General features: G+C 53.2%; 7 protein-coding genes across 7 annotated transcripts; all 7 read left to right on the forward strand.

Moving 5' to 3' along the window:
- Positions 1 to 880: 880 nt before the first annotated feature.
- On the forward strand, positions 881 to 1,345 carry AYL99_11940 (hypothetical protein; the record flags this gene model as incomplete). Its single annotated transcript, XM_018843444.1, has 1 exon — positions 881 to 1,345. One exon carries the CDS (start codon positions 881 to 883, stop codon positions 1,343 to 1,345), a length of 465 nt encoding a protein of 154 aa, XP_018687285.1.
- Positions 1,346 to 1,526: 181 nt separating this feature from the next.
- Positions 1,527 to 1,961, forward strand: AYL99_11941 (hypothetical protein; the record flags this gene model as incomplete). The annotated part of the gene is made up of 1 exon (XM_018843445.1): positions 1,527 to 1,961. The coding sequence occupies one exon, from the start codon at positions 1,527 to 1,529 to the stop codon at positions 1,959 to 1,961; it is 435 nt and encodes a 144-aa protein (XP_018687286.1).
- Positions 1,962 to 5,906: 3,945 nt separating this feature from the next.
- AYL99_11942 (hypothetical protein) lies at positions 5,907 to 6,296 on the forward strand (the record flags this gene model as incomplete). Its single annotated transcript, XM_018843446.1, has 1 exon — positions 5,907 to 6,296. The coding sequence occupies one exon, from the start codon at positions 5,907 to 5,909 to the stop codon at positions 6,294 to 6,296; it is 390 nt and encodes a 129-aa protein (XP_018687287.1).
- Positions 6,297 to 12,973: 6,677 nt separating this feature from the next.
- AYL99_11943 (hypothetical protein) lies at positions 12,974 to 13,695 on the forward strand (the record flags this gene model as incomplete). Its single annotated transcript, XM_018843447.1, has 2 exons — positions 12,974 to 13,113; positions 13,362 to 13,695. The coding sequence occupies 2 exons, from the start codon at positions 12,974 to 12,976 to the stop codon at positions 13,693 to 13,695; spliced, it is 474 nt and encodes a 157-aa protein (XP_018687288.1).
- A 1,633-nt stretch (positions 13,696 to 15,328) lies between these two features.
- AYL99_11944 (hypothetical protein) lies at positions 15,329 to 16,188 on the forward strand (the record flags this gene model as incomplete). The annotated part of the gene is made up of 2 exons (XM_018843448.1): positions 15,329 to 15,464; positions 15,665 to 16,188. 2 exons carry the CDS (start codon positions 15,329 to 15,331, stop codon positions 16,186 to 16,188), a joined length of 660 nt encoding a protein of 219 aa, XP_018687289.1.
- Positions 16,189 to 16,813: 625 nt separating this feature from the next.
- AYL99_11945 (hypothetical protein) lies at positions 16,814 to 18,707 on the forward strand (the record flags this gene model as incomplete). The annotated part of the gene is made up of 3 exons (XM_018843449.1): positions 16,814 to 17,180; positions 17,532 to 17,651; positions 18,616 to 18,707. The coding sequence occupies 3 exons, from the start codon at positions 16,814 to 16,816 to the stop codon at positions 18,705 to 18,707; spliced, it is 579 nt and encodes a 192-aa protein (XP_018687290.1).
- Positions 18,708 to 19,609: 902 nt separating this feature from the next.
- Positions 19,610 to 20,093, forward strand: AYL99_11946 (hypothetical protein; the record flags this gene model as incomplete). The annotated part of the gene is made up of 2 exons (XM_018843450.1): positions 19,610 to 19,690; positions 19,788 to 20,093. 2 exons carry the CDS (start codon positions 19,610 to 19,612, stop codon positions 20,091 to 20,093), a joined length of 387 nt encoding a protein of 128 aa, XP_018687291.1.
- Positions 20,094 to 23,310: the final 3,217 nt, after the last annotated feature.

The following is a 23,310-nucleotide window of genomic DNA, read 5'->3' on the forward strand; positions in this document are numbered from 1 at the left end:
CGCTCAAAGGATCCTGGATGTGCTCCACAAGCGTTCTGTGCGGCAACAGAAACTCCTTCTTTTTAGCTTGTTTGTTCTCCTCTCCTTCATATTCTCAGTCTCCCTCGACAGACTCTCCTGCTGTCGTCGCACTTCGACACAGCAGGAATCATGAGGCATTTATAGTCAAACGGCCCTTCACCCATCAAAAGGATGTGTCCCGTTCAATATCATTATCCATTGACTGTTTTCTTCTTTTCCTGATTTCGAGCAGAAATACGCAGTCAGGCTTGGTCAGCTGCTGCGAAAGCAGAGAGAAGGATGAGAGGAGAATGGAGAGTCTATCGCTCTTCCATGTGTGGCAGTGCAACCTGTGTTATGGCCAGCGGCGACAGGTTGATATCCAGGCCGCGTGGCACGCACCAAGTATAGCGAGGTCTCGCGTTGCGAAGTGCGGGTAGCACGTCGAGGTGGATTGCTTGCGCATCGGGATGATTTCGAGTATTGTGTCTCTGGCTTCAGTCCAAGGACGGCGAGTGTGAGAGATGTCGAAAGGTCAGCGCTGACGAGACCTTTTCGTGCAAACCGGACCCGCTGGCCGATGGGCGATGAAGAAGCTTCGATACCGACCCGGGAGAGATGTTCGATTGGGCAGATCCGACAGAACGCAGTTTGCCAAACAAGATGGCGTACGTTGAACGCCCGAACTCCCACCCCCGCAGCAGCCAACCCCCCCGCCGCACTTCTTCCTCGATTTTGACCGTCTGTCTCTCTCTGCCTACCTCACTGCCTCCTCGGTACCACCAGTGCCTATTAGAGGCTCTCGTTAGAGGAGCCACCCTCGGCCTCCACCACTCACAGGCGGGCAAAAGTGGCGGTTCTAGCAAACGTGAACCCCCCCATGAAGAATGTGCTCTACCGCTGGGCTCCTCCCCTGCGCGTCTTGTTTTGCGAAAGGAAGACCTGCAGAGCACGTCTGCCATTGATAGCAGGAGTGCAGCAACATCTGTTCACAAGACAACGACGCAGCACCCAAAGTCTAGTACACGACATCGACAGTCTTGATCAGTTTGATGAAGAATTCATCCACCGCCGGTCAGAAGCCACTTGCTCCACCATGGGGAACCGGTACGAACTCTTTCCCGTGTCGCAGGTGACTGTTCCGGCTCTTACCTTGGACCAGCCCTTCTTGAAATACGGCTTGCTGACGTTGGCAGCGATGCACATCCGCTTCACGCCTCCACTTCCTCTGCAGTCCAAGTACCTCGACATCGCAAGTCAACGCCAGGATCGAGCGCTGGAGGGTTATATTCCACTCCTTGAGCATATCTCGGCGGCGAATTGTCACGCCCTGCAATGTATTTAGAATCTTCGAAGAGCTAAGCCAATCATCACGGGCGCAAGTGAATTACGGCCATGACCATTAAGAGCTGAAAGAGCTGGACAAAATCGCAGTTCGTTCACTGCACTGAGGGAAGAAAAAGACAATCACATCCGGTTCTCTCTAGGAAGTTGGTCTGCGTGTTTACTCGCGCCATACCTTCACTATGACAAGGCGACTATCGTTCTTGTTCTCTCACACGCGCGATTCCACCGACAACATCACCCCCGATCCACCTCCAGCGGTGACTGCGAGTTCTCCTCATATTCCACCTCAGTCTGGTGGTCACCCCAAATACCACAAGCTGCACAAACATCGCATAATCTCCTCCTCTGCCATCGATCTCAACGCCGGCCTGCCACCGCTTACTCCCCCTCCCCTACTCTCCGACTCTGGAGCAGTCCGCCCTCCAACCAGTCACCACAGCGCCCCCGGCAGCACATCTACGAGCCGGAAGAGCGGAAGCAAGCAGGAGTCGGCCTCAGACACCGATTTTGTTGATACCTACCGGTACGACCGGCTCCCCGCGCCATGCTACCACGCCTCCGTCGACAAAAGTAGCGAAAAAGAAGAGTCGGCTCGCCAAACGGCAGTCCACTGAGTTCTTTCAGACACAGATCCCTGCGAGGACATTGGTTCTGGCCCTAGTCAGGACGAGCGGATCGCAGACGAGATCCAGCCATACGAAAGGACACCGACACGAAGAGATAGTTGGCAGACATGGTGTTTGAGGCAACTTTGACCACCGCCTGGGCGGATTGCTCAGGACATCGAGATGAAAGATGCCCCGGACGGCGAGGCGCGCTGGGTCTGACGTAGCGTCCCCGTCGTCATCATGAAGGACCACCGCCCATCCCAACACATTGGAATGGTCACCCCGAGGGAACCGAGAAAGGCCACCGACAACGGGAGTCAGCAGGGTTGAGAGAGATTACTCAGGAAGCCACGACATAATCGGAAAAGAGAGACGAACTCTGTGCTGTGCTGCCATAGTCGCCACAATCACAAATGATTCTGGATGACTAAAAGAAAACCTGAGGATCCCAAGGCGTTCTACTCGCTACGCCTGCATGCTGAGCGTGCAGCTAGGCACCCTGAACGACCCGGAGGCAAAGGACAAGCTGGATCCGAGCGCATTGTCGACAGTGCTTACGTCGTGCTGTAACAAGCCTGCTCAGCGATTCGCTGTTCTCCCTGGAGTCCTTTAGAATCCTGCCTCTTCATATCAATGATATTCGAATACCTGTTGAATTGAGAGTCGGTGGCTGTCTTGCCCTCCTCCTATCCAGCAGTAAGGGTAATTATGAGACGGTTTTCGGAGTTAGGCACGCTCGGCCAAGATAAGACGCCCTGAGGCAACATGGTTCTGCAATCATTAGCCTTCATTTCCAAAAACGACTACTGGTAGGGCACCACCTTACCAGGCAGTAGCAGGCCAGCCAACAACCTACAAACCCGGCTGTGGGTAAAGTTGATTGAAGTGTCGGCGTGCCTTGGTCGAATGACTTCGCCGTTGTTGCTTGAGGAGGCCGACGGCTTCATCGTGGTGGCCACGGAGAGAGAGGATGTCGCTGGCGCCCGCTGACCTGGCGGAAGAGTAGAAGAGAGAGGATGTCAGTTCTAACTCATATTCGCCACACCCCACGGCCATATTCTGGAGGTTGAAAAGGGCTCGCCCTCCCCGATCACCGGCAGCCCTCGAATGATGGGCGCCTCCAGGCATCTAGTCGGGGGACTGGCCAGAAAACGAGCTTTGAAGCCCGGTGGAATGAAATTGTCAGATGCTCACAAGCCTGTCCCGATTCTGATAGGGTGTCGATCTCATCTAGAGAAATGGAAAAGGTACGAGGTCCTGCAGCACACTGGATGGCATCATTCACACCAATTCCTTAACGACCAAGGCCGTGGATTACTATGTTGACTATTGCATGAACCCAGAGGAACTCATCACTTATCAGCGATGGTGGCAGAACCCGCCTTACATCCATCGAGGGCAGCACATTCCTATAGTAATCGAGAGCCCGGCTTCAAATCACCCTCAGTGGGACTGCGATCCAGGCTGGTACCCTGTTGATGAAACCTATCAGCCAACAGTCTTCCTGCATATCAAGGCCATCCACAGAGAGCGGAGTGACAATTCAAAGCAGCAACGATGCAGCGGGAAGACTGGCCTACCTTCAGTTGTGCAAACAAGCGGAACAGAGAAACGGAAAAGGTGCTGTGGTGATCGGTGAGGGCGACCCCCTTTTCAACCACCCGAGAACGTCTTCCACTATCGAAGCCCGCCGTGGAGTGTGGCGAATATGAGTTGGAACCAACAACCTCCCTCCTCTTCCGCCCGGGCCTTGCAGGCCGCCAGGTCAGCTGACGCCAGGAAATGGCTGTGGGAAAAGCTCCTCCAAATGAGACTTGTTGGATGTGGAGTCTTACCTGCTTGTTCCAGTGCTCAGACTCGGTGAGGTGAATCAAGTGGTGGTTGACTCTCGTTGGAAACAGCTGGAAGATGAAGTGGAAGATGGAGTCGGGAGGATGGAAAGAAAGATAAAAGTTGAAGATCACCACCAATAACAGCCGCCGAACAAACTGATCTGGCTGTCCTCGCCGATATCCGACCCTAAGCGCTACGACTGAGTCGTCCCCGGCGAACCGCAGCACGAAAAGGCCGGGTCGACCGTGGACCTCGGCGAAGACGGACAGAGCGGAGGCAAATGGATTTACCTGCAGGACGGGAGCAGACCGAGTGAATTGATCGAGAAGGAGCTAATCATCGAACTTCGGCACGGAGGCGAAGGGGGAGTGATGTGAACGAGGGCCGCGAGGGACCTGCAGTGAGTGGAGCCAACACTGCACGATAGCTGGATATGACATCCTCTCCATGGCCACCGCGCTGAAGCCGTCCGCCACCTCTGGAAGCAACGCCGGCGTCATTTGGTTGAGGTTGGCCGACGCCTCAATCAACTTTACCCACGGTTGGATAGGAGGCAAGACGGGCACCGGCTCTCCATTCAACAGATACTGGAATATCATTGATACAGAAAGAGACATTTTAAATTGCCACAACAAAGCCGTGATCCACGGAAGTGGTATCGGTTGTTTGCGGGTGGCAGGACCTGTTCCATTTCTCTGTTCCGCTTGTTTGCACAACTGAAGCTTGTCTCCCCCGTTTCTGTCAGCGCTGCATCGTTATTGCTTGGAATTGGAATATGTCTTCCACTATCGAAGCCGCCGTGGGGAAGTCCACGCTGCGAGTCAATGACAGTCATGATCACGCCGTAGAGAATATTGAAGTCGACGCGCCCCTCGGTGCGTTCAGTCGTTGCATCCCAGGATGAAGTCGGAGGTTGGCAGTAGAGGAGCTGGGTGAGGGCGGAGGAGCTCCTGTCAAGGGGCCGCCTGCCCAGGCACCGGGTTGGGGATCGGGAAACCCTCATGCCTATACTGTAATGGGCGTTAGAGGTAGTGGTGGCCCGTCCACGCCGCGAGTCAATGGTGGTTATGATCATACCGCAGAGAATGGGGGGAGACGGGCCACCTCCTACCACATCCTAGCCCAAGGACGAGCAGGCAAGAGTGGAAGATGCGATGCGGCAGCGGATCTGGACCCGGAATAAAATGCATTCGGTATTGTGTCTCTGGGGAAAGGCAGAAAAAGGAGCCTTATATCGTCTTGAATGATTCCGTGGGCTGGGCCATACGTCCCAAGACAGCCAGTTGGTCACAGCATAGCGACGTAGCATTCTCTAAGCCAAGGGTGGAGGGCCTCTCGACAGGGCTTAAAGTCGTCTACAGTTGCAAGAGGGGGCTCGAAAAAGCCGAGTTGAGGATCGAAGATACGACGGAGGGAGGGAGGGATGGATGGAGGAGAGCGGTCAGTCAGTCAGTCAGTCAGTCAGTCCATCCAATCCATACATACATACATACAGCACCCTCGCAAAGATATCCGTCCACCCCCTAGATTTATAGCCGCTTCGACTTCAACAGCAAATTACGTGAGCCACAGTCGTTCCATTGCTTTCACTGTGCTAGCAACATGCCAAAGAGTTGCGAATATCCAGTATTTCAGCGTGGGACAGTGGATGGACTTAACTTGCCTGGAAAGTCGCAACAGTCGTGAACATCCCTCGCAGCTCTGTGTGCAGTATATCATCACCCACCGTGAACCACATCGCCACCAACGCCCCGGACAACCCGGAACGCTCTCAAAACGAGCGCAGAGACGAGTCATTCGAGATGCGCAAGCGAATTCACGGCGTTCCGACCAACAGGGAATCCGAAACGGTGATCTTGACGTCTCGATCGATACGGTCCGGTAGGAGACCTACATCAAAGGCCGAGGACGCAGCTTAACGCCCCCATTCGCTGCCAGATACAAGGACTGGACCTGGAGGATTGGTCGTAAGGTATTTGGTTAGATGGACGCTCGATCGTGCGCGGCTCTCGTATCTCTCGCGAATGGAACGTCCGCGCGCCGGAATGGAAGTGGAATAAGGAGTTGATCACTCGGAAAGGGAACGCAGGATGTCTCAAGTGTGATCTGGGCGGCGATATGGGCTGCGCAGCGTCAGATGCGTCTATTCGATCGCGAGACTGGGCTGTCAGAAGGATGGGCTGTTCGGCGGATTCCGATCTCCAAGTTCCGAAAGACGACATTCCTGTCTGCTCGCAGCGTATGAGGACATTTATGCACGACAATGCCCCTATTAACCGTGCAGAAAGGGTCCAAAAGTGGTTCGAAAACCAGGCAATGCCAGTGCTGGACGGGCCACTATATTCGCCGGATGTGAACCCTGTTGAGAGCCTCTGGCTTGAGCGAGAACGCCGGGTCAACGAGATCGATCCTGACCTGAAGGACACTGCCGGGGATCGTGAGGCCATCAGCGCCCGACTTGCCAGCGCGAGATCAGGGCACGGGCCGGGATTCGCTCTGGAAAGATGAAGGCCGTGGTCCCGTCCATGGACTACAGCATTGACGCTGTTATCGCCGCGAGGGCTGGGATACGCGACATGAAGCATTTTTCTGTCTGAGCCAGTGTTAATGGTATTGAGCTCGCCCTCCGACAACTTAGAGGGAATTATCATAGAAAATGAGGACGTGGTGGCTACATTGTGTCGTGGTAGCAGGGGGCTGAATATTTGGTCGAGGTGGGAGGGACGGATATTTTTGTGAGGGTGCTGGACATGCAGAATTTCCTTCCATTCTTCCCTTTCCCTCTTATTGATTGAATGTTCCGTCCCGCGTAGCCAGCTGGCTTGCTTGCTGGAGAGCCGAGGGAAGATACCGCCTCGCCGCCTGAGCGAGAGTGATTGATTGATTGATAGATGGATGGGCAGGGCTCCCCGCCCGCCCGCTCGCTCGCTCATACCAACCAGCCAGGCCTGGGGACAAGGGACGAGGACGAGACCTGTTCCTTGAGCTTTTCGCTTGGCTTTTTTTGACCGACCAACTCCAGAAACTGCTCACGAGGAAAAGAGAAGATGATCATTTGACTTGAGGAGACACACCATGTGAACTTTTGATATCAAGCTCTGTCTGGAAGTATTACGGCTCCCCCAACCAGCATTTGCTGATGGTCACCCGGCAGCAAACCTGGGGTGTACGACTTCGTAACTAGCAGCCCAACACGCAATCCACCGGGATCGCCAGGCCTGTACTGGGAACGCTGCTCTCGAGCGCCATCGGAGAGATGGTCGGGTCATCCAGCCGCTTCTGCACGGCGGCCTTGAAGCTCTAAACGACGTGGTCGCGGCCCGGGAACGACAGCGAGAAGTAGTCGAGCGTGTGCAGGCGTCCAGCCGCGCGTGCATTTCCTCTGCGCATTCTCCAGCCAGTTTCGTAGTCACCGCTCTCCCTCTCTTGGTTGCGGTCTTTCGCTCTTCCCGCCAAAAGCAAATTGTAGAAGCCACGTAAAACTAATGACCAACTTCTTCTATCATCTGCCGGTTGACCACACCAGTAATGTTTGCGAACTCGGCAGGCGAAGGTAATGTCGAAGTGATGACGCAGGAAATCCAAATTGTGCAATCTGGCACCGAGTTTGACAAAAGGAAGTAATGGCAGGAGGTGACCTGGGGACGAATGGCCCTTTCGAGCGCATCTCAAGCCCCGGAGCAGCAACACGATACGTCTTCCTTCATGTCGATCGGTTGTTCATCTTCATCCCCCGCGCCCTGCGTCTTGGTCCTGTGCATCAGTGCCATGACCGGCCGGAGAAGGAAGAGGAAGAGAAAAGTCTAGGGTTTTCGAGTTCCGGGAGCATTTTGGCGTCTCCATGGACGTGGCTGCAGTGGACTCGGTCGGCGTGCACAAGGTCGCAGTTCGACAAATGCTCGGTCTGATAAACAGCGTTTTATGGTTAGGCAATAGCAATAGCAATAGCAATAGTGGTAGTGACAGTGATACAATACACGCAATAAAGATGAAAAATAAAAAACCGCCTGACGACGGGTTGCTCGGAGATGAACATGACGTGGAACGCCATGGGCTCTCGATGTAATCAAGCCGGGACCTTTCGCCATCTTTAAAGACGAGTTTGTCGGTCAATGCCTTAGCTGTGGGTTGTACCAGTCATGTCCAAAATTCTTTCGGCTGGGCAACGGTCACTTTATCTCGAAGATCAGAGCCACCGATTTGGAACTGTCCCACTGATCGAAGAGCCGCGGGCTTTCTGATGTTGACGAGCTCCATCACGAGATGCCAGGATTGACCGCGAAATTGTCCTCTTTTCAAGGCTCTCCTCAAGTCTTCAACTTGGACATCCCAGTCCCGGCCCTGAGGATGCTGATGGCACGGACTTTCTTTGCTTGTCGCACGCCCTGGTACGTGCCTCCCGTCGGGGTTGTCACTTATTGACATTCCACCCGGACGAAATCCAATGCTGTAGGAGAAAAGCACACTCGTTAGATGGCCGAGCACGGACCCGAAATCAGCTGAGCCACTCCCTGAGTGGTGCCCCCCGCCACCCACGGAGAGGCCCCAAACCCAAGCTGCGTAACCCCCCATCGGGCCCGACACCTGGCTGCCGCAAGGATGGCACGCCCATACCGCCCCTGCGTTGTGAAGAGGGCGGGTTCCTTTGCCAGGTGAGGTAGAGAAGTAACAAACAAGTCGAAGAGCATCGTTCCAACAGTCACTCACCCTCAAAACATTTTTCACCTCTCATTCATCCACCCCTAAACATTTTCAGCTTAGGTATATTCTTTACTGTTCCACGCCTAAACATTCATTTTTTAGTTTAGGTGCATCTTTTATTCTTCCACCCCTAAAAAATTTTGTTACCATTCCTCTTCCCATCCCAAAATATTTTTCCCTTGCTCTCCCACCCCCAAAACATGTTTCACCTTTCACTTCGGCCCATCCCTAAGTTATTTTTCGTCTCTCACTCTCCCACCCCTAAATAATTTTTGGTTTAGGTGCAATTTTCACTCTTCCACACCCAAACATTTTTTCAGTTTAGGTGCACTTTTCACTCTTCCACCCCCAAAACATTTTTCACCTTTCACACTCCCACCCTCAAAATATTTTTCGCCTCTCACCCTCCCATCTCCAAAACATTATTCACTTTTACTCTTCCACTCCTGAACATTTTTTCAGTTTAGCGGTACCTTCATTCTTCCAACCCTAATAATTTTTTCACCTTTCACCCTCCATCCCAAATTATTTTTTCCCTTTCGCTTCTTCCATCCCCAAGTTATTTCTTATCTCTCACTCTTCCACCCCAAAATAATTTTTGGTTGAGGTGCACTATTCACTTTTCCACCTCTCAACATTTTCTCGTTTAGGTGTACCTTTCACTCTTCCACCTCTTATAATGGGCTGTAAGACGGTGGTGTATAGTGCGGCCACACCTCTATACGAGGGTATCTTCACCCTTCGGAGGGCACTGGAGTTGATGGACGACAAGTCGCAGCGGTGGATCAGCATTGAGCCTTGCTTCACAGAGAATGTATGTCAGAGAGCTTTGGGGTGGGATCGTTAGACGAAGAGTCAGAGGGTTGAACACGTATCTGGATTGTATAAAGCTGTCCTTGAGACATCGACTTCTCGCACTGTTGAGGGCTTCTCCAGCAGTGCGAGAATAGAGGTCCTATTTATCTCTTTCTGTGTGTACCTCGTGGGGGCCGCCTTGGCACTTGGGGGCCGTTGGCCCCATGGGGGCCATTCGCCTGATGGGGGCCACTCGCCCCATGGGGTGTTGTCGGCCGGGGAGCCCGGGTGACAACACTGAGACCCTCTATCCTGCATTGTCCCTCGTTTCCAAGGCCTATGGCTACTCAACATAAACATACACGGTCATTTGGGTCACTGTTGTTGTTGGTGGTGATGTTGGTGGTGGTGGTGGTGGTGGTGTAGTCAGTGCCTCGACCAGAAAACCATTCCCAGCGACCGACCTGCGGGACAGGCCCCTATGCGTTGTCTCATGTGCATGCCAACTCTCATTTGCATGCCAACCACCGATCGAATCCTCGTACACTGCAGATAATTTTTCGTTCAGGTACACCTTCAACTATTCCACGCCGAAACCTTTGCCATTTATGGACACGTTTCACTATTCCGTCCCTAATTATTTTCTGCTTTAGGGATGCCTTTCTTTGTTACGACCCTAAACCTTTGGTACCTTTAGCTGTACCGCCCCTGAATAATTTCTGTTTCGTTAAACCTTCAACTATTTCGCCCCTACACTGTTCCACCTCTGAACTTTTTTTCCAACTTCAAATATTTTTGCCATGAGGTACACCTTTCATCATGCCATCCCCGATTTTTTTTTCCATGAGAAGCACACCTCTCGTCATTCCACCCCCGAAAATTTTTTCCATGGGGTACACCTTCACTATTCCGCCCCCAAACCTTTTGTACCTTTAACTATTCCACGCCTGATCTCTTTTGAAGTTAGGTACGCCTTGAACTATTCAAAGCGGAGAAAGCCTCATCCAACACCGTAGGTCTTGCCCACATGTCTATACCTACCTACCTCCGACCGGAACCACCCGAGAAGTCACCACCAGCGAATATGCTCCTGAAACACACTCAAAGGATAAAAGAGATTGGAGGATGGAACGACATCGTCTTGTTCTGGTGCAGGACTCTTGTAAGCGCCTGGTGTCTCCGAAACCTTTGCCGATCGGTACGATGATGCCAGTGGCAAGAGAAAACCCGCATGAGATGGCACAAATGTCCGCGAGTGACAAAAACTACCACACCAAGTCAACTTTACGACAGTCTCAAAATTCGATTGAAAATCGTTGAGATCACCAGGAGGAGATGGAATTGGACAGCCTTACAATAGGGTATTTTTGGGGGAAGTTTCGTCTCTTCTTCGGACTTGTCCATCTCCCATACCAGTCGGTGTCTGGCCGTCCCAGAGCATGTCCGTTGGCGTCGACAAAAACCCCCACGATCGAAACCGGATGATCTCCCTCAGATTTCTCACTCTTATCACCTGCATATCAAGCGATCGCAATCAAGAGTGGCAGATGCTTCGAGGAGGGCAGGGAGCTGATTGCGGTTCAGAGCCGCAGCAAACGACAAGTCTGGTCACTCAAGAAGCTGGACAAGACGTATGGCTTCCCGGGCGGTGCAGAGATGCAAGGCTGACACGAGAGTGGGAGATGAAAAGAGTGGCAACTCATTCAGGTATATTCTCTAGTGGAGGATGCCCAGAGCCAGCCTTGAGGTTGTCCCGTTCGAACACGAATCCCCCTATCATCGTGCTGTTCAAATACCATGTGTTCGTCCTTCCTACGGCTGAGTGCTTCTGCAAACCCACCAACACCACTACATTCGCCACGCCAACGATAACCATGTGTGGAAAACATTGACTCAAGGGCCTCTGCCGGAAGGGCGACGCCTCCGGTTACTTGCACGAATATCACCTGCGAAAGATGAGCGAATGCCAGTTTTACAACCAGGACGGGTACTGTCGGAACGGCGACGAGCGCCTCCGCTTATGTTGCGATTTTCTGTTGAGCCAGGGGATCCATTTCTTCAGTTTTTACAATTTCCTCACGTCTCATGATGCTCTCGACGGGCCCTAGAAGCCGTTTCAATAAGGCACATGGCACACGGCGCACCACAAGGGTCTCTACTTCTGGTCGCTGCTCATCTGCGCTTGGGGGTGACGCTGCAGGACTCAAACCTCAGCATTCATGCCAGCCGCCTGGATGAAGTGAGGCAATGAGAGGGGCAAACCAGGAATTTCAGTTGGGCGGCCCTCGAAGTTGCACGTTTCCTTATGTGTACTTCCTCGTGCGCGTGTTCAATGCGGACAAGGAGCCAGAAGCACAATTCCTGCGGGATCCCTGGTCATTCTATCTCCAGGACAATCTGCGGCTGAAGGCCGAGAAGGAATATCGTGTGAATGTCCACGGGCTGCGGATATGATCACAGAGGCAGTACTGCCCATTTTCTTACCACATCGATATGCCGAAGGGATGTATCTTGGATGTGAAATTCTGGCGTTAGAGCGTTACCGGCTTAAATGGACAAACAGCTACAGTTCTGATTGCTCAGCCCTTATCGGAGCTCCGCCCCAGGATCGGCTCCAAGACCACCCCAGGATCACCACCTGGATGTTGGATCACCTACAGGATCACCTCCGAGACCTCTCCCGGGGCCACCTCCAGGATGCAGGGTCGCCTCAGAATTTTTTTATTTTTTATTTTTTTTCAACTCGTCGCCGTTGCCGCAGCCACCGACCCAGCATTCACTAACAACTTCATCACCATCACAACAACAACTATTCATCAAACAGTCTCCATCTATTCTGTGGCGACATCCGATGCGTTTGTGGTAAATCTCCCTTGGGATCCCCGGTGTGCTGGGTTATGAAACCGCGAAACTAACTGATTTACAGGCCCCCTCGACTCGCGCATCGTCACTCCGAAGCCTTCGCTTCTCCTCTGTCTTCTCTCCTCGAAGCAATCCTTAACCCTCGAAGGTCTGCTGGCGTTGGACAGAAAAGGTGGAACTATAGCATCACAGACCAGAGTCAGACCCGCTGTCAACGTCGGCGTGGCAAGACCCAGTGGGCAGTCATTCGTCGTGGCCGGTCGAGCGCAGGTCTCTGTCAGTGCCAGCAAAACACACCTACTTGGCTACCATACTTATACACTTTGTGGGCGGCGATGGCGACGTCCCTGGTAGCCGGCAGGCAATCCCCAGGACCGCCCGCAGGACCAAATGCAGGATCACCTGATGACCTTCAAGACCACGCCCAGGGCGACATGCAGGATGCGGGATCACCTGCGGGATCACCTCTAAGACCACCTACAGGATCACCCCCAGGGCCACCTCCGAGACCACCATCAGGACGACCCTAGGCCCATTGCACCCTTGGAAAGTCTCTCCTCGCTTCGCTGGTGCCGTGAGGAGTCCCTGTCGGCTCACGCCTCACAGACTATTTTACGCGGGAAAGAGCGCCTTTGCTGGAAAGCCGACAACTTCCCAGCAAGTAAGCTCTCAGTGGTCTTTCACGCGAGGAACTATTCTCCCGGATTGCAGTTTCACTCGAGGCGACAATATCCCAGCCGGTACTCAATCGAGGTAGTCTTGCACCAATAGCCTGTTACCTGTTGAGGCCAGGGCCCAGGGCGACCACTCCGACCTGATAGACCAAGATGACTATCACCAGATCTGTTTTAGAACCACAGCAACAGGACGATACTCCCTCTGAAGCCGGTGACGATGTGAATGCCCTCTCGGCATCATACAACGCAAATGGTCCGCACGATACTCAGAAACGCTCCCGAATCTGTAGGTTAGCAACAACCCACCCAAAGCCCTGCAACGAGTCAACGAAGTGCGTCTCATCGCTCTCAGGAGATCAGCCAAAAGACACCGCTATCCCTGCAAATGATTGAGAAATTGGGAGTCTTGGTCGAAGCCTACTTCCGCTCAATCAACCCCGCCACTCCTATTCTTGACCAGGCTGAGTTCAGAGAGGTCGCCTCTGCTGGAACTTGGAATGACTCTCCATGGCTTTCTCTTTTTAACATGGTGCCATAGACCTTATCAACAGGCCCCTGCTTCTCAAGAGAGTGGAGATGAAAGCTGCGACGACCCGCCACAACCTTGCGGTGTTATCCTTCGCACCAGTCGCTACCCCATGGCTCGACCAATGGAAGGCCAAGCAGATGATGTCTTCATAGCGCTCAAGAAACGCAGAATCGTTTCCGAAAGACTCGATGCCTTCCGCCGCAGACGGGAGAAGAAGCTCATGACCACCGAGGAAGTCAACGAAAAATTCCCTTTGACAAATTACAAGACATGGCGATCCAATCGTGCCGACGAGGGTTTGCCCATAGCTTTAGAGATTACTACCTCTCACAGCTTTATGTGAGTCTTCGCCATCTGCACGCTGGCGGGCGAACAAGCACCAAAAGACGCAAGTATTCTGGCCCTTGCCACTGGTGTCGCCAGCAAAATCAAGATTTTCCGCAAGTTCAAAGACTGGAAACTGGTGGGATGCCCCAGGCGGCTCATAGGATCAGGGCGGGCCTCAAATCACCGTGAGATGCTAAGCTCCCAGCGGGGGAGGCGGAGAGAGTACCGGCTAATTAGCTCCTGCGCTGGGGCACGCCCGTGGGTAGCCCATTCTCCTGCCCCCTTGCCCCCGGAACCTTCACAACAGCACCTCTGGCTAGACAAAGGCCACACCGCAGGCCATTCGCCACGACGATCTTGTTTGGAATACAGACCCAGCTCAAGACCCAGCCCAGAGCCCGTCCCAGGCGGGAGCAAAGGGCCGTCCATGGTAAGTTGCATACGAACTCCGCACAACCAATCTCTACATCTCACAAGGCTGCCGCCAGCCGTATCACCTCGGCTGCCACAACATTACGACATCATGACTGGCTGCAAAATGCATCGAGCGGCTCTCATTTCCTACAGACGGCCATCACGAGAGCACGATAGTCGAATGTCTTTTCATCTTATCCCGCGAGAATCTAAAGCAGGCGACAGGTGAGCGAGCCCGACGACGCACAGCCTGGAGAATCTGACGCTGCGTCCGTCTTGAATGAGAGACTCGTGATGGTGTGAGTGGAGAGCCGCGGGGGCACGCGCCCTGCACCTGGCCGACGCAGGATTTGACGGTGAACTTGGCTCCGGTTCTGAGCAATGAACTTCGACCTTGCCACGGGAGACGTTCGTGTCGTCGAAGGGAGATATTACAGCCAGTTCTCACTATGAAGCAGCGCACGTAACCGACGCCGGTTAGCCATATCTTTGTTTGCCTTCCGTGCAACATCCAACACCTGATGCAATCTGAGAGTCCCAGAAGGATGCCAGCACTGTTCCGGTTGCGTCTGAAATTTCCAGCTTACACCATTCGTCCAAATCCGGTGCCAGACGGGAGATGGCTAGGGTCCAACCCGACGCGGGAGAACATTGCTGGACCTTGCATTTCTCACTGCGACCTGCTTCCGAGCTAGAGATGCCTCCCCCCGCTTCCCGATGCAAACCTCCGTCCCGTGGCACTCATGATGAGCAGCGGTCAAGTTCATATTCAGCTGGCCTGGAACCAGATGTAGCGATCCGTTCAGCCAGTGCGTGGGAAGCAGCCTAATGTGATCTCTTGGGGCATCGCTACGCCGTAGTGGTTAGAATGCTCTCGCATACAAATCCAGAGTAAACCAAAGACAACAGATATGATAAAGAACCGAGTATCAAGAGACTTGTATTGCTTTTGAGTGGTGAGTGACCACGAAAAGCTGTTCGATTTGTGGGATCAAATGATCCACCGAACATATTGCACGTTGCGGTGCTATAGCTCAGCGTAGACTTCTGTGCGCAGGTCCACAGCTTCAATAAGTTCCAAAACTTCAGCCTCCATCAGTTCGTAAGGATCTCTCGCTTCAACCAGCTCCATCCCACGAACTCGAACGCCATATCACTCAGCATGGCGTCTACGGGCCGAGCATCGAAATCAATAAGCAATGGACTCGCTGCGGCTGCGGCTGTGAGACCCCGATATGTCTGTCGCACATGCCATCAACCACTGCAACGCGAAGCACAGCACGCCCGACGTCGTGGGCGGTCTGTTCGCTCTTGAGCCTTTCCGCGGCGTGGCACTCGCGTTCCCGGGTGTTGACGGCGCGGAGGAAGGCGGTGCGTGGATGAATGGGTAGCTGTCAATGCCCATTCCGAGCTCGACGACACGGCGGACGGACCGGACCTGTCACAGGCACGGCAGCTGTCAGCGAGCGGATGTTGCTGAAAGGAAAAGCAGAAAGGCAAGAAGGGAAGAAAGAGAAGGGAATCGGAAACGAGGGCAGTCCAGCATGAATGAATCACTCACCAGGACCCAGACTCCGGCAATCCAGATCCCCAATACCCCCTTCCGCGCCCCACAATCAAATGCTGTATCTTTGCACCAGCTCCCCCGCTTGATAAAGCTCCTGAAGAAGACGAGGAAGACAATGAACGTTATAAGCTGCAGGCTCAAGTCGACGAGCAGCACATTGGTGCCCACGGTCTTCAGGTTCCCCTCCCAGTTGCCCGCGCAGGCGATGCCGGAGCCGGATCACTGGGCGAGGGAGCCAACGATGTCCAATGTGATGAAGAGCGGCCGAGCCAGAGGGGCGGGACGCGGAAGAAGACCTGCCTATACGTCGGTAAGGTCGTCCGGATTAGACGCGTAGGCAGCAGGTACGACGTGACGCAGACGAAAATGGGCGAGATGGCGATATCTGACGCGCTCACGGCATACAGCGGGATCGAGGCGAAGTTGTCGATCGACGCGTTGCACACCGACCAGCCGGCCGTCGAGATGACGCAGACCACAAACAGCGGGATCGTGTCCTTGTCCTTGTCACGCGCGGTGTGGTTGTGATGGCGGTGGCGATGGCGCCGCCGCGTCGTGACGACGGAGTTGAGGTAGCCGTGCCACACCGTCAAGAGGACGTAGAGCACTGAGAAGACCACGGCCGCCGTGGTCAACGGCGAGCAGAAGTACAGGTTTTTTGTTGGTCCGAGTTGGAGTTGTCGTCGTTTGACATTTTTGGGGACGGCGAGGAATGGAGAGGGGCCTGTTGGTGTTAACTTGCTTTCGATGACATACTTTGTCGACCGGTATGCGAGAGTGTCGGGAGTGTATAGATTCTTTCTGCCTGTGTGCCTAAACTGGAAGACGAGAATGTTGCTCGGGACTGTGGTTAGCCGTCCTGTCATTTTCATCCAGGTCCAGGGAGTATATATGTATATACATGTATATTTATATATAAGGCTTGTAACGAGAAACAGGTGATGATGAGTCTACCCAGACCGATGAATAGAGACAGGGAGATACCTCGAGCACCAAGAGAAGAGGAAAGAGCACAAGCATCTATATATACATGCTTAAATCGTACGCCATTCACCTCCATTCCCTTTCAGCTTGTTTGTCCTGAAGACCATCGCGACCAGTCTTCCAGGACTCTTGAAGTCCGGTTCCCACTCACCGTTCGTCCTGAGATACTATGGCAAGTAACCTCAAAGATCCGAGCCCTGATCTCCTCATCGCAGATTGTGGTGGCCGACTCTTATGCCGACTGGTGCGGCCCATGCAGAAAAATCGCCCCCGTCGTTCAACTTTCAGCGCAACAACTCTTTCGACCACACAAGATCACCTCCGCAAGATCGACACCCACAAATTGCAGGACAATGCGCGATCCTATGGCATCCGAGCCCGGCCCACATTCATGGTCTCCAAGAACACGAGGCCGGTCAGAACCATTCAAGGCGCAGACCGGGAGGCGCTGTCCCACACGGTGAAAGAGCTGGCGAGCGCGGCGAGACAAGCAGATCCCGCAAGTTTCTCATCGTCTCGCTCTCCCGCTGTGCTCTGTCCGTCGAAATCACCACCCGCCTATCTGTGTGCTGCCTCATGCCCTCATCGGCGGTCCTCTCGACGGTCCCGTCACGAAAGAAGGAGTGAGAATGGGGCTTTGTATCAATAGTCTTCCATCACCACCAAAATAAAAAGATAGTCTGGTCTCCAACAAGGATGATCGGTCCCCTTGTTGGCACTGCCCGTATCTCCTTAGGACTCATTCCTAGGAGATATTGGGTTCTGTTATAGGTTGATCGCCGAACGTCTTTATGGCCGGTTGTGATAAACCTCCTCCACCAATTCCATCAATAAGTATTTGATGTCAGCTGATTTGACTCCAATCTGCCGCCCTGACGATCTTGTAGCTCGCCCCTGCAGCGGCAGCACCGATACACCGCGTCTGTACCGCGCCGCAGAATGGCTGTCTCCGACCACACCCGGCAAAGGCGCACTTGAAGTACCCGAAGACGATCAGGATGACGGCGGTGAGTTATCTCCACGCCTGCCAAGTTATATGCGATTGAGTGCAAGCTGCTTCAAAGCTGAGACTCTCAACGGGCGTCCACGTCGCTTGTGTATCAATGCATACTGCCAACACGGGGCTACTGGCAAGGGCTGTTGTTGATGTCGCAATGACAATACCAATCCGACTGGCCGAGTAAAAGCCCTACCTTGTAAAGCTGCAAGGGCGCATGGCAGGGATAAACGATACGTCGCATGCCAATGGACAGTAGTTCGTCGAGATATCACGCTTCCTCCACGATTATCCACTCGAGCACGTTTAGGCTGTGTAACCGACTTTGGACGATCATGTGGAGAGAAGAAAGACTCCCATGACACGATTGCGGGCCGGAGCATCAGCGAGCCATTCGTGGTGTTCCCGAAACAACCTGCCAACTGGACTGTCCGGCTTGTGCCCAGGAATGAAAATGGTGCATACGCCAGTAGGAGACTAACGCTTGTTGTTGACTTCCAATCTCTTGACGGAATAATGTTGGCCATTCTTGAGAGACAGTTTACCAAAGAGCTTACCAATTCGAGGCACGCTTTTGCCGCCCGGCTGCTCACATCCCGTTTACTGCAGCGTGTTCGTACCACGTGGACCGAGAAAGATGTGGAAATTGCAGGATTAACACGAAAATTTGAAGTGTGGAAGATAGAGGATATGGATTGGCCGTCGGTTTTGTGCGCCTTTGACCGAAGAAGAAGAGCCGAGATTGAAGAATGGCTTCGAGATTGGCATTCTCGAACGGCCCCGATCAGGTTTTCGTCTTCCAAGGTTCCCCAGCGCCAGGTCAGATTGTTTGTTGACATTCCGCCGCGTTCGATACTTGTTTTGGCATTTCTGGACTCCAAATGGTCAAGGCTACCACGCCCGACTGCAACAATCGGCCAGCCAACCACTCGCCACAGCACAACAGGATCGGGCTGACAGGCTGTGCAATTCAGGCCTCAAAGCCGTCGAGTGCCGGAGCAATATCTTTGCTGCCAAGCCACCTGACAATTTTGAAAACCGGATGATGATCAAGCCCAAGACTTAATGACACCACAGAGACCTGAAAGTGTTGGCTTGGACCGGAGGGGGCCCGTGCTTCACCTAGGATCATGGACTCTGTCGAGTTCAGCTCGTACTGTCCGGTGCAGAGAAATGAACAATGAATCATTCGGGTTGGTGAAGAGGGACAGCGAATGACTTTGTTTGGCCACCTCCCTTCCCCCCCCTTCCTCCCTCAGTGCTTACCCACCTGTCTATCAATTGCGTCGCCTTGAGACCCGTGCAGAAAACACTGACGGTACCGACTCCCCTCTGTGCGAGCTGCCAGAACCCGCCGTCGAGCGTCTGCTCTGACGTTGGAAAATCCCGGACTGTCCGACCGGCTTAGATGATGTTTCTGTGAGCAGTCCACGCCCAGCCCGCGGTAATTCTCGATGATGGCCGACTGCAGGTCGTCGGTGTACGGGATCAGCAGGCCCATCTGTGTAGCCCCCAGCCGCTGGATGAGTTGATTGAGTTCGAGCACCGACGTCGTGGCAGGAATACCGTGGAGAGGCACGGCAAGCCAAACTTATCCTTTGCTGTTTTTTCGTATGGCCTGGACCTCCCGCACTGGATATCTATCTGTGGGATCCTTACCTCGACAACGCTTATAATGTTCGACACCACCCTCCAGCCCTCTCGGCCAACAACCCTGCACCTCCTCTTGATCAATCGGTGACCCCTTAGACCGACATGATTAGATGGGTGTTTTCCAGCACGTCAGCGAGACAGATGGTGTGTCCTGAGTTTGACGTTTTCAAAGCTTGCTTCATGTGGGACCACGCGTGCAGTCTCCTTGCGCACTTTATCATCCTTTCGAACCTGTCACACATCCTCTTGCCATTGGACACCCCCCAACCCAGGCGCGCAGCCACCCCTACAAGCGTTTCATTGTTCCTCTCCGACATGAACGACTCTAGGGCTGTTGCCTTTGGGCATCTGGTGGAGGAAGGGGATCTAAAAGGTATCTTTGAGAAGCTGTGGAGTGTAAAGATAGAGAGAAAGCTGAAGGGTGACGAAGGTTGGAAGTTGGAAGGAGGAAGCACACGTGACCAAGTAGGCGGTTGCTGATGACACGAAACAGTCGCTGCAGCTCAAACACGCCAAACACTCCCGACGAGCGCTGAAGATCACCGCCCTGCGCCTTGAACATAGGTGTACTACGCTCAATGGGCACTATGAACTCGATCCCCATGCAGAATCTGCACGATTTGACAACCTGACCATGGCTCGGCTGGCACAAAATGAATACCACGTGGGGTGGATGTGCGCCTTGCTCGTGGAGATGGAGGCAGCAACAGCAATGCTAGACGAAGACCGTCGACTGTCAAGGGTCAAGAGGCGATCGGCCAATGACGACGGTTTGTCAAGTACACACTGGGTGGGCTGAGAGCAATGCCATGCTGAAAGTCAATCTGCGTGAATGCAAGATTGCTGTAAGAATACAAGATTGCAGGGCTGTAGGAATGTTGTAGGAATTCACGATTTCAGGAATGCAGAGATGTAAGATTGCTGCAGGGATGTCGCCAGGAATGGCAGAAATGCGGGAACGCACGATTGTCCGAAACTGGAAGACTGTTATCAGGGTCTCGCAACACTGTTGCCAGGGATGCGGGACTGCTTCAGGAACGCAGGATTGTTGCAGGAATGCTCCAGGGCTATTGCGGAAATGCATTCCTCCAGGGATGTAATATTGTTACAGGAATGCATGACTGCGAGGCCACGAGAATGCAGGAGTTCACGATTGCGGGAATGTAGCTAGGAATGAAGAAATGTAGGATTGCCGGAAGAATGCAGGAATGCAGGATTGCCCCAGGAATGCAAGACCGTGGCAGGGATGTAAGAACATTGCCAGGAATGCAGGGCCACAAGAATGCAGAAATGCGGAAATACTTATGATACTGTTCCAGGCTGCAAGACCATTCGCAGGAATGCAAGGTTGCTACAGTAATGCAAATTGCTCCAATTCCAGGAGTATCGCCAGGAATGCAGGACTGTTGCAGGAGAGCCGGCATCCAGCCAAGTATGAAGGATTGTAGAAATGCTCCCAGAATGCAGGATGTAGGCAAGGGATACGGCCAGGAATGCAAACCTATTTCTCACCCACCGGTGAGCCCGGAGCAGCCGGAATGTCAAACTGCGCAGCACAGACCCCATCACAGTCGACATCGAAACAGCCTGTGGAATACTTCAGGTCCACACGGTATATGGCCAGTTAGGTGAAAGGAAAGGATGGAAAGGTGTCTTTGGGAGGCGGCTGGAGGCGATCGAGGTAGGTACGGGCACGGGCACGGGTACGCGCACGCTCACGCTCAGGTCGGGTCGGCGTCCCTGTAAACGGCGAGGCGAGGCACGGCAGGCCGTGGATGGATGGATGGATGGATGAGGAGGACAGATTGTTGATGTGATGGTGTGGTTGATGGATACCACATTCCATTCCTTCACCTGATATCCTGAGGCCTTGACATCCCAGTATACATGTATATGGTGTGTGTGGTGTGTGTATTGGCGGTGGAATGCAGGAATACAGATCCGAATGAATGCATGACTGTTACAAGGATACAGGATGCAGGACTGCAAGACTGTTCCAAGGATGTGGGGTTGCCCCAAGAATGCAAGATTCCTCCGGGAATGTAGGGCTGTTGTAAAAGTGCAGAAACGCGAGAATGCAGGTTTGTTACATGGACGCGGGACTTCAGGACTGTTGCAGGAATGTTATCAGGAATGCAGGAATGCACGTTTGTTCCGGGAACGTGGGATTGTTCCGGTAATGCAGCACTGTTGCAGGAATGCTCCAGGCATGAATAGGAGCTCGCCGTCGAACGGGGTTTTTGCTTGTTTGCGATTGTATGTTAACCAACAACCCTAGAATATCGCCAAATCAGGTCCACAGCGCGTTCAATACATTACCGAGGATGTCGAACACATCATGAGACTTGACAGTCTTGAGCACGGGGAGGGTGTAAGCACCACTCCCTCCGTCCGCCTGCCTACCTACCTAGCCTCATGTGCAATTTCATGAAAGAAGATACTTGATTGATTGTGAGAGGAAACAAACACGAAGGGGAACATGGATATTCATTCAATCCGCAAGAGGAGCGAGCGGGAAGACGAGGGACGGAGGTACCCGGGCAGCAATAGTCTTGTATTCTCGGAGTGATCCTACAACAATGTCGCATTCCTGGGAACAGTCCTGCATTTATGCATTCCTGGCTGCCTTCCTACACTCCCCCAGCAGTCTTGCCTTCTCGGAGTAGATGTGCAAAATCGGCAACGCCGAAATGGCGGCAACGAGGTCGAAAGAGTTTCAACGACGAGGTTACGGCAGAAGGTCAGGAAAAGTGAGTTTTATGAAGCGGCGACAAGGCGACGACGGCGAGGTACAGCAACGGCAAGGTGTGTTTCGTACACTGGCTCCAAATCAGTCTCTTCTAATACGAAAAATCCTGTTGCTGGTTCATGAACATCCCTGTTGAGTAATCACATTGTAGAAATTGGAATCCGTCCCGATCGACCATGATTAGGCCGTGAGGAAGACGGCGTAGCGAGACGCCTTTTCGTCGCATAACTTTTCATCCACGTATGCGGCGGAAGTGAAAATATTACCATATTGTTCGCCACGTCTGGCGCTATCAACTGGTTCCAAATCCATAGGATTATCCTGGGAATCGAGCGAAATGCAGGCAGACTAGGCGCCTGGAAGACTTTGATGGGGTTGAGCCCCCGGGCAGATTTTGGCTTGGTATAACCCTCACCCGGCACACAGCACATAAGGACTCGACTGCGGATTGTCAGACGGCTTGAGGGGGTTCTGTGTGTGCAAATGTATGTGTAATATGCAAGGGGTACGTATGGGAGGCGGTTGCCGGGCACTTTAGGTATATCCCATGCGTTGTCAACGAAACACTATTACTTTCAAGCAATAGCACCCCGCCCATAATGGAAACGTCAGGTAAGTCTGCTACCTTCTGGTGGCCGGGTACACCAGAGGGGCGAATCCCGGCAGAGAGTGGGGGGTGCGCAAACTGGGAGAGTTTCATCGTTGTCGGTACACCAACTTGGCACAGATCCCTAATCCGGGAGCAGACCGCTCTATTTCGGAAAGGTGAGAAGAGTGATGTCATGCAAATTAATAAGGTGGAGGGGGTGGTGCAAACTGGGAGAGATTCAGCGTAGCGTTGTCGATACATCAACTTGGCACAGATGCCCGATCCTGGCGTAGACGGCCATGTCAAAACTTGCATTCACCAGTGACTGTGGTTGCAGCATTTGCGTTGTCGGATGATCTCCACCATAGTTCCTTTGGAAGAAGCTATCGTTTAGCACTTTTGTACCTACTCGGGAGTCGTGAGTCTGTCTACCTCGCGGGAACATCTAATCTTTTTGGTGGCAGCGGTGAAAGTTGACGTTGAGACGGAGTCTGGACAGCTGGTTATTGCTTGTATGTGAGCTTTAGAAGACACGCCCTAAAGCAGATACCCTATCCATCCGCTGTTGTTCATATATCTATTAAACATGTCCAATTCTTCTGTACTGAAGTTGAACTGGTCCCAGCTGGTGTTTCCGTAGCTGGCAGAGTCATAGACGGCATTCAAATTAGCACCGAA

The sequence above is a fragment of the Fonsecaea erecta genome (assembly GCF_001651985.1).
Source record: "Fonsecaea erecta strain CBS 125763 chromosome Unknown Scaff18, whole genome shotgun sequence".
Taxonomy (NCBI): domain Eukaryota; kingdom Fungi; phylum Ascomycota; class Eurotiomycetes; order Chaetothyriales; family Herpotrichiellaceae; genus Fonsecaea; species Fonsecaea erecta.